The 10,502-nt window shown below is 43.1% G+C and overlaps 1 protein-coding gene across 1 annotated transcript in view; it reads left to right on the forward strand.

The window, feature by feature from the left end:
* ARL3 (ADP ribosylation factor like GTPase 3) overlaps window positions 1-10,502 on the forward strand; it is a 43,006-nt gene that overhangs the window by 3,126 nt on the left and 29,378 nt on the right. Inside the window, exon 2 of the mRNA XM_023206524.2 lies at window positions 7,067-7,210. Within this exon, the coding sequence (XP_023062292.1) occupies window positions 7,067-7,210 (144 nt within the window). The remainder of the gene's footprint in view (window positions 1-7,066; window positions 7,211-10,502) is intronic.

Here is a 10,502-nt window from a genome sequence, read left to right on the forward strand (position 1 = left end):
ATATATATATATACACACACACACACACACACACACACATACACAGATATATACAGATGTATATATGTGTGTATATATACACACACACACACAGAGAAGCTGAATACAAGTCTGTGTAAAAGTCCATAATATTCGTTTCATTAGCACTCGGGTGAAGTGGGAACCCACTCTTCCTGAGGAGATGCCCAGACTTTTTTCCTCAGGAAACATTGTATTTATTTAGGAGAGGGTGATAAGAAAGAAGACACAGTCTGGGTGAAGTTCTCAATTTTGAGCTTTAAGCTGATAGGAGTTAAGTTGAAAGACGTAAAAACAAACAGAATTCAGTTATATTTAAGCTAGTTATGGGGACTGTATGTACTTGACGATTGGCTTCGTAATTTCAGAATTCAGATTTTAGCTGCTCCTCACAACCACATATATTTTCCATATACCAACACATTCCTTCCCCCTCCACCACTCTGGTTTCTTTGAATGACCTAGTTTGTATTGTTTTAGGTCAGTGCACCATGCCTCTGCCAATAGTTTAAGCTGATTTCAAGGCAGATAAAACGTCTGTAGTCCATAGCACATCTATTCATGATTTGACTGTAGAAAAGTTTGTTTAAATGTTTTGCGGTTGAGTCAAACCACTTCTGCCCACCAGGGTGCAGATAACTTGTATACACACATGCTGGTAACACACAATATACTTTTAACTGAAGTTCATGTTTCTTAAATCGCTTTATTTAATGTCACAGGAATATAAATCCTACATAGACATCATGCCTGTTTTGCTCACTATTGTACTTGGGGCACATTATGGGTGTTTAATGATAATTGTGTGAATGGATATTTTGGCCAAAAAATGCACTTTAAAAATTAATTTCATTGTATTTATACTGCAAAACTCAGCCCCGTAATAAATTTAACTTCTAACCGCTGTCTCCCTTCATTTGACAGTTAAAATAAAATATGGGCATATAAATATACATACAGAGAATAGACTTATTCTGGTCTCTTTCATCCAGCCTCTTAAATCAGCTTACTTTGTACCTTTCAGGCAGAACCCTGATCTCTATAAATATCCCCTTCCCTATTTAGCAAACCCTGATAATCCTGTGATCCCCTGTCCTCAGTAGTTGGATTAATATGATGCTGTATTATATTTGTACTTGTCTTCCCTATACCATGCTTGAAATGCCATTTATTGTTTTGCTGGAAGAAAACATTAGCTGTACTTTCCATTTCTCTGTAATTTCACTTAAAGGTGAAGCATCTGAAGTTATTATTTCCTAATAAGGAAAGTTACTCATTAGAAATGTAGAAGCACTGTATTCCACACCATTAGGTTAATAAAGTTTATCTGTAGTTAGAATTTATTTATTTATTTTTTTTGAGACAGTCTGGCTCTGTGGCCCAGGCTGGAGTACACTGGCGTGATCTCAGCTCACTGCAACCTCCACCTCCCAGGTTCAAGCTATTCTCCTGCCTCAGCCTCCCAAGTAGCTGGGAATATAGGTGCCCGCCACCATGCCCAGCCAATTTTTTGTATTTTTAGTAGAGGTGAGGTTTCACCATGTTGGCCAGGTTGGTCTCAAACTCCTGGCCTCAAATGATCCGCCTGCCTCCACCTCCAAAAATGCTGGGATTACAGGCGTGAGCCACTGTGCTCACCCTTATAGTTAGAATGATTTCTTTTTCTTTCTTATCTGTGCTTTGCTCTTCTCCTTTTAAGGTGAATAAACATTATGTTTCTCTCTTCTTTTTTTTTTTTGAGACAGGGTCTTGCTCTGTCCCCCAGCCCATACTGCAGTGGCCTGACCATAGTTCACTGGAGCCTCAAACTCTTGGGCTCAAGCCATCCTTCTGTCTCAGCCTCCTGAGTAGCTGGAACCACAGGTGCACACCACCACACCTGGATAATTTTTTTTTTTTTGGTAGGGATATGTGTCTAGTGTTTGTTGCCCAGGCTGATCTTGAATTCCTGGCCTTGAGCTATCCTCCTGCCTCGTCCTCCCAAAGCACTAGTATTATGGATGTGAACCATTGTGCCTGGCCTTGTTTTTCTCTTAATTCTTTAATTTCATTTTTATTTATTTATTTATTTTTTTTTTTTGAGACGGAGTCTCGCTCTGTCACCCAGGCTGGAGTGCAGTGGCTGGATCTCAGCTCACTGCAAGCTCCGCCTCCCGGGCTCACGCCATTCTCCTGCCTCAGCCTCCCGAGTAGCTGGGACTACAGGTACCTGCCACCTCGCCCGGCTAGTTTTTTGTAGTTTTTAGTAGAGACAGGGTTTCACCGTGTTAGCCAGGATGGTCTCGATCTCCTGACCTCGTGATCCGCCCGTCTCGGCCTCCCAAAGTGCTGGGATTACAGGCTTGAGCCACCGCACCCGGCCTAATTCTTTAATTTCAAATGTAATTAGTGTGTAGAAAGCCTCTGCCTGAAAAAAAAAAAACAAAAAAAAAAACAAAAAAAACAGCATTTTTAGTGATTCCTCTAAAAGAGACACATGAGGAAAAACCTAAAACATTAATTTTAAACTTTGAAAATATTTTATAGGCCGGGCGCAGTGGCTCACTCTTGTAATTCCAGCACTTTGGGAGGCCGTCACGGGCAGATTGCCTAAGGCCAGGAGTTTGAGACTAGCTTGGGCAACATAGTGAAACCCTGTCTCTACTAAAAATACAAAAAATTAGCTGGGTGTGGTCGCACACATCTATAGTCCCAGCTACTCCGGGGGCTGAGGTGGGAAGATCACCTGAGCCTGGGAGGTTAAAGCTGTAGTGAATCATGATTTCGCCAGTGTACTCCAGCCTAGGCATCAGGAGTGAGACCTTTTCTCAAAACAAACAAACAAAACCAACATACATATATATATATATATATATGGTTTTGTTTTTTGTTTTTGTTTTTGTTTTGAGATAGAGTTTTGCTTTTGTTGCCCAGGCTAGAGTGCAGAGACACAATCTTGGCTCACTGCAACCTCTACCTCCCAGGTTTAAGCAATTCTCCTGCTTTAGCTTCCCAAGTAGCTGGGATTACAGGCATGTGTCACCCGGCTAATTTTGTATTTTTAGTAGATACAGGATTTCACCATGTTGGCCAGGCTGGTCTCGAACTCCTGACCTCAGGTGATCCACCCACCACGGCCTGCCAAAGTACTGGGATTACAGGTGTGAGCCACCACACACAGCCAAAAAAAATTTTTTTTTTTTTAAATAGGAAACAGATCTTCCTTCATATATATTCCTTCATAATTATTCCTTCATAAATTATTCCTTCATAATTTCTGCACTAAGCAGAAAATGCATGAGAAGAACTTTGGCTATATGTCATTTAATGTACTAATTTGATAAATTTCAGATGTTTTAGAATTTATTTTAAGAGGTAATGAGACTCCTTATTTTCACTTACAATCAGGAACTCAGGATGAATAGTAAAATGGGTTTTCCTCTTCTTAGCCTTTTTATGTCACCAGTCCCCTAAGGATCTCAGAATTTTAATTTTTACTTTTCTGAAAGGTGATATTATAAATGAGTGATTGCAATATAGCTAGCTAATAGAAACCAGGGAGACTTCTTATAAATATAGTTTTAATAAGGAATGCTGTCAAAATATTCAAGACCAGATGAGATAAAAACAGCAAAAAAAAGTCTTGCCTTTGGGTGGATCGCTTGAGTTTAGGAGTTCGAGACCAGCCTGGGCAACGTGGCAAAACCCCATCTCTGCAAAAAATACAAAACTTAGCGGGGCGGGGTGGTGTGAGCCAGTAGTCGCAGCTACTGGAGAGGCTGAGGTGGGAGGATCACTTGAGCCCAGAAAGCTGAAGCTGCAGTGAGCAGTGTTCACGCTGCTACACTCCAGCCTAGGCGACAGAGGAAGACCCTGTCCACCCAAAAAAAAAGAAAAAGGAAAAAAAGTCTGGCCTTTTAAAAAGCCAGACTTTTGTTTGTTTCAAATCTATTCAATCTCTCTCCCCCAAATCTTTTGGCACAGAATTTGTCTAGCTTAGACTAAACCTTCCATTTTACTGCTGGAAAAAATTGAGGCATAGAGAGGTTAATGTGGTCCTTAGCAAGTCAGTACAAATACAGTACTAAAGTGGTAAACAAAGAGCCTCTGAGGCAGAAAGGAATTCTTAATAATTATCTATATTTGCATATGATCGTCCAAAGATGCAATTGTTGAGAATTATTTCTCAGAAGTATCGTTTGATCTTAGTGAACAAACTGGTTTGAATTATTGCCTGGTACAATGTGTGTAACAAATACAACCGTTTTACATAATTCTAAGACTCAGTTTGAAGGGATTTCTTCTTGGGCTGGGAGATTAAATTATATGCCCTTTACACTCTGGGATTCTTTGACTCTTGTTCTAGCCATGTGTTGTTAGAACAAATCTAGAATGTCGTTAGAATAAATCTTAGCACAGAACAAATAACTTTCCTGTAAAGATGTTCTTATGTTCTTAACTAAAAATCAACATGGTTTATTTCTTTTTTTTTTTTTTGGGGGGGACAGAGTCTCACTCTGTTACCCAGGCTGGAGTGCAAAATACAGCTCACTGCAACCTCGACCTCCCAGGCTCAAGCAATTCTCTCACCTCAGCTTCCTAAGTAGCTGGGACCACAGGCATGCGCTACCATGCCTGGCTTATTTGTTTTTTATTTTTTGTAGGGACAGGGTCTCACTATGTTGCCAGGGCTGGTCTTGAACTCCTGGGCTCAAGCAGCCCTCCTGCTTTGGCCTTCCAAAGTGCTGGGATTACAGGCGTGAGCCACCATGCCCAGCAACATGCTTTATATTTCTATCCATAAAAAAATAATAAATAATGGCCAGGAGAGGTGGCTCATGCCTATTGCACTTTAGGAGGCCAAGGTGGACGTATCACTGGAGGCCAGGAGTTCGAGACCAGCCTGGCTAACGTGGCAAAACCCCATCTCTACTAAAAATATAAAAATTATCCAGGCCGGGTACAGTGTCTCACACCTATAATCCTAGCACTTTGGGAGGCCGAGGCGGGCGGATCACAAGGTCAGGAGATCGAGACTATCCTGGCTAACACGGTGAAACCCCATCTCTACCAAAAACACAAAAAATTAGCCGGTCATGGTGGCGGGCGCCTTTAGTCCCAGCTACTCGGGAAGCTGAGGGAGGAGAATGGTGTGAACCCGGAAGGCTGAGGTTGCAGTGAGCCGAAACCGGGCCACTGCACTCCAGCCTGGGCGACAGAGCAAGACTCCTTCTCAAAAAAAAAAATTAGCCAGGCATGGCCGGGCGCGGAGGCTCACACCTGTAATCCCAACACTTTGGGAGGCCAGGGCGGGCGGATCACGAGGTCAGGAGATCAAGACCATCCTGGCTAACACGGTGAAACCCCGTCTGTACTAAAAATACAAAAAAGTAGCCAGGCGTGATGGTGGGCGCCTGTGGTCCCAGCTACTTGGGAGGCTGAGGCAGGAGAATGGCGTGAGCCCAGGAGGCCGAGCTTACAGTGAGCGGAGATCATGCCACTGCACTGCGGCCTGGAGACAGGGAGACTCCATCTCCAGGAAAAAAAAAAAAGACAGAGGCACTGGTATTACAGGTGTGAACCACTGTGCCTGGACTTGTTTTTCTCTTAATTCTTTAATTTCAAATGTGATGAGTGTGTAGAAAGTCTCTGCCTGAAAAAAAAAAAACAGTATTTTTAGTTATTTCTTTAAAAGAGACACATGAGGCGGGAGGCTGAGGCAGGAAAATGGTGTGAACCTGGGAGGTGGAGCTTGCAGTGAGCCGAGATCGCGCCACTGCGCTCCAGCATGGGCGACAGAGGGAGACTCTGTCTAAAAATAATAATAATAAATGAAAACAAGAAACAGAAATATTAGATTAACAGTAAAAAAATCCTTGGTTAATTTTGGTTTTGTTTTGTTTTTTTGGCTTCATGGATGCCTTTTATGATTTCCTAACTTCTCTGTTGTACCAAATTTTTCATCTAAAAAACACAGATATCTATACCATGCACCTATCCTGTAGGGTCTTGTGAAAGATGATAGTAGAACATTTTTAATGACATAGAACATTTATCTATTTCAGCTAACATTTTAGCTGAAATAGATACAATCTTTTTTTTTGTTTGAGACGGAGTCTTGCTCTGTCACTCAGACTGGAGTACAGTGGCGCTATCTCAGCTCACTGCAACCTCTGCCTCCCAGGTTCAAGCGATTCTCCTGCCTTAGCCTTTCAAGTAGCTGGGACCAGAAGGTGCCCGCCACCACGCCTGACTAATTTTTTATATTTTCAGTAGAGACGGGGTTTCACTGTGTTAGCCAAGATGGTCTCGATCTCCTGACCTCGTGATCTGCCCACCTCAGCCTCCCAAAGTGCTGGGATTGCAGACGTTAGCCACCGCACCTGGCGATAAAATCTTTTTAAAAACTTTTTTCCATTTAATTTTTGTGGGTCTATGGTGTTACCTATTTGTAGGGTGCACGAGATATTTTGATACAGGCATGCAATACGAAATGATGAAATAGATAAAATCGTTAACAGAGAGCCCAACTGTAATTTTATATAGCCTTTTTATATATTTTTGTATAACACCTTAAAATCTTCTGTTAACTTGGGTGTGTCATTCTATTTAATTCCACAAGTGTTATCTAGTGTCTGTTTAATAAGTGCCAGCCATTGTGGGACAAGTGTAGCTCTTACCGTAAGAAACTTTTAGTAAAGGAGAAAAATACAAACATCAGTTACCTAGTATGATATGATGTGTGTTCTGTTCTAAGTGTATATAAAGGGCTTTAGGAACACAGATGGGGTAGAGTTCACACTCCAGGGAGATTTGGGGTGACTGCTAAGCTAGACTGATAGGAGGAGCAGAAATAAGCCATGCTACTTATTAAGTTGCTGAATTTACTATAGCACTTCTACCGAAACTTGGAAAGAGGAAGCAAATGGAATAAGTGGTATTAGAGTGAAAAATAATAACATAAGCTCTCCATAACCAAGAACTTTTTTCAAGGAGAAGTTATTCTGATATCCAGTAATATCAACGTCGGTGCTCCCAGAGTAATCTGTCTCCTTTGTGGTTGTTCAAGGGCTTGCTCTCAATTTTGCGCAAGTTGAAAAGTGCACCAGACCAGGAGGTGAGAATACTTCTCCTGGGCTTGGATAATGCTGGCAAGACCACTCTTCTGAAGCAGCTTGCATCTGAAGATATCAGCCACATCACACCTACCCAGGTGAGCACTACCTTGGCTCCAGATGCCGTGTGACACAGAAAGACAATAATAGCAATGTGAAAGACAAAATGGGAAATACTGTTTTGTCCACTTCCAAATTTTGTCTCTGAGAAAAGTCTATACAATCTAAAGATAACCAGATTTCAAAAATATGTAAGAGATTCCATTCTCATGAGGTATTTAGAGTAGTCAGATTCATAGAGACAGAATGCAGAATGGTGGTTACTGGAGCTGGGGAGGGGGAATGGAGAGTTATTGTTTAACAGGTACAGTGAGTCAGTTTTGCAAGATGAAAAGGGTTCTGTGGATAATGACCCACAGTGGGAATGTATTTAATGCCATGGAACTGTACACTTTAAAATGGTTAAAATGGCATGTTTTATGTTATAATGTTAAAATATGTACACGGACACACTTCACAGCGCCCACTTCATCAGGCCACCGCGCTGTAGCATCTGCACCCCGCTGGGCTTCAGCACATGCACCTTTCAGCACATGCACCCCTCTTCCATATGTGCCCATCCTTCCCCACCCACACATGTCCTCGGCAGCTTCATATTGTACATGTTATGTTACAATTTAAAATATATGTATACATATATACCTTATACACGTGTGTGTATTTGTGTGTATATAGACAAATCCTGCAGATCTAAGTGAGTACCTATATTCTTTTTATTTTTATTTTATTTCTTTAAATTATTTATTTATTTTTTGAGACAGAGTCTCGCTCTGTCACACAGGCCGGAGTGTGGTAGCGCAATCTTGGCTCACTGCAACTTCTGCCTCCCAGGTTCAAGCAATTCTTGGGCCTCGGCCTCCCCAGTAGCTGGGACTACAGGCGCACGCCGTCACGCCCTGCTAATTTTTGTATTTTTTTGTAGAGACGGGTTTTACCATGTTGGCCAGGCTGGTCTCAAACTCCTAACCTCAATGATCCACCCACCTCAGCCTCCCAAAGTGCTGGGATTACAGGTGTGAGCCACCGCACCTGGCCTATTCTTTTTTAAAAATAGCTTTATCTTCTCTGATTATGAACGTAGTGCATGTAGAAAACACAGAAAAAGTATAAAGGAGAAAACTCTGAGAAAAACCATGGTTAATATTTTACTGTGTACTGGCTGGGCACGGTGGCTCAAGCCTGTAATCCCAGCACTTTGGGAGGCCGAGGCGGGTGGATCACAAGGTCGGGAGATCGAGACCATCCTGGCTAACACGGTGAAACCCTGTCTCTACTAAAAATACAAAAAATTATCCGGGCCTGGTGGCGGGCACCTGTAGTCCCAGCTACTCAGGAGGCTGAGGCGGGAGAATGGCGTGAACCCAGGAGGCCGAGGTTGCAGTGAGCTGAGATTGCACCACTGCACTCCAGCCTGGGCGACAGAGTGAGACTCCGTCTCAAAAACAAACAAAAAAAAAAAGACGAGTCCTGGGCGCCGTGGCTCACACCTGTAATCCCAGCACTTTGGACTTTGGGAGGCCAAGGTGGGCAGATCATGAGGACAGGACATGGAGACCATCCTGGCCAACATGGTGAAACCCCGTCTCTACTAAAAATACAAAAATTAGCTGGGTGTGATGGCGGGCGCCTGTAGTCAGGAGACTGAGGCAGGAGAATGGCTTGAACTCGGGAGGCGGAGATTGCAGTGAGCCAAGATTGTGCCATTGCACTCCAGCCTGGCGACAGAGAGTGATTCCGTCTCAAAAAAAAAAAAAACAAAGAAAAAGACAAGTCCTGATTGGAAAAACTGTAGTGGGCTTCTTAGAACTCATTCCCTGTAGGAAATCCTGAGAATGCCTGACCTTTGGCTAAGCCAACAGGGAGAGCTTGTTGGTCTTAGTCACTTTAAAGTGTTTGAGCATTAAAGGTTAGAGGTTTTAGCAAAACCAGAGTTATTTTCCATCACTGTACTGTGATAAGACCCTGGTGTCAGGTTTGAATGGCTGTGCTGGTGTGCGTGCATACTTCATGGCCTATGAGTCTTACTGATTCACAACTGTTTGTGGAAAAGTCATTTCAACTGCTACCAAATGAACAATTTTACAGCTTCTGAACAAATTTAATGTATAGCCTGAGGAGGAGCAAATTACAGTAGTCTAGCCTAGAAGGGCTGAAAACACATATTAGTGTGTCAAGATTTCTGCCAGAAAAAGAAGCACTAGGTTTTGTGTGCTGCGCTTGTGGGTTTTCTTTTGTTTTGTTTTTTGTTTTTTTGTTTTTTTAGTATTAGCAATAAACTGTATCTCTCAAGAACACTAACATGAAGACTTCCACACTGCAAACACAGAAATAAACTCAAAGTTGGGAACCCAAAGTTCTCATTCTAATTTTTTTTTTTTTTTTTGAGACGGAGTCTCGCTCTGTCGCCCAGGCTGGAGTGCAGTGGCCAGATCTCAGCTCGCTGCAAGCTCCGCCTCCCGGGTTGACGCCATTCTCCTGCCTCAGCCTCCTGAGTAGCTGGGACTACAGGCGCCCGCCACCTCGCCCGGCTAGTTTTTTGTATTTTTTAGTAGAGACGGGGTTTCATGGCGTTAGCCAGAGTGGTCTTGATCTCCTGACCTTGTGATCCGCCCATCTCGGCCTCCCAAAGTGCTGGGATTACAGGCTTGAGCCACCGCGCCCAGCGATTTTTTGTATTCTTAGTAGAGATGGGGGCTCACCAAGTTAGCCAGGATGGTCTCGATCTCCTGACCTCGTGATCTGCCCACCTTGGCCTCCCAAAGTGCTGGGATTACAGGTGTGAGCCACCACACCTGGCCTTGATTGGGTTTTTCAAATCCTAGTTTCCCTATGTAATTTTTGCAAGAAGACTTTAAAAAAAATTCTTGTTCATGAAATACATTCTCTGGGAACCCCAAAGGGCTTGTTAATTTGTTTCCTTCCACACTGACCCCCAGCTGGCAATTCTCCCTGTCCCTGATTTGCTCACCTTCCTCAAAGTTTCACCTCAAGTAACTGTCTTAAAAATGAAGGCTTCCAGCCAGGTGCGGTGGCTCACACCTGTAATCCCAGCACTTTGGGAGGCTGAGGCAGGCAGATCACCTGAGGTCGGGAGTTCAAGACCAGCCTGACCAACATGGAGAAACCCTGTCTCTACTAAAAATACAAAATTAGCCAGGTGTGGTGGTGCATGCCTGTAATCCCAGCTACTCGAGAGGCTGAGGCAGGATAATCGCTTGAATCTGGGAGGCGGAGGTTGCAGTGAGCCAAGATCACACCATTGCACTCCAGCCTGGGCAACAAGAGTGAAAGTCTGCAAAAAAAAAAAAAAGACTTCCAGCCAGGCGCAGC

Source organism: Piliocolobus tephrosceles, chromosome 9, assembly GCF_002776525.5.
Source record: "Piliocolobus tephrosceles isolate RC106 chromosome 9, ASM277652v3, whole genome shotgun sequence".
Classification (NCBI taxonomy): domain Eukaryota; kingdom Metazoa; phylum Chordata; class Mammalia; order Primates; family Cercopithecidae; genus Piliocolobus; species Piliocolobus tephrosceles.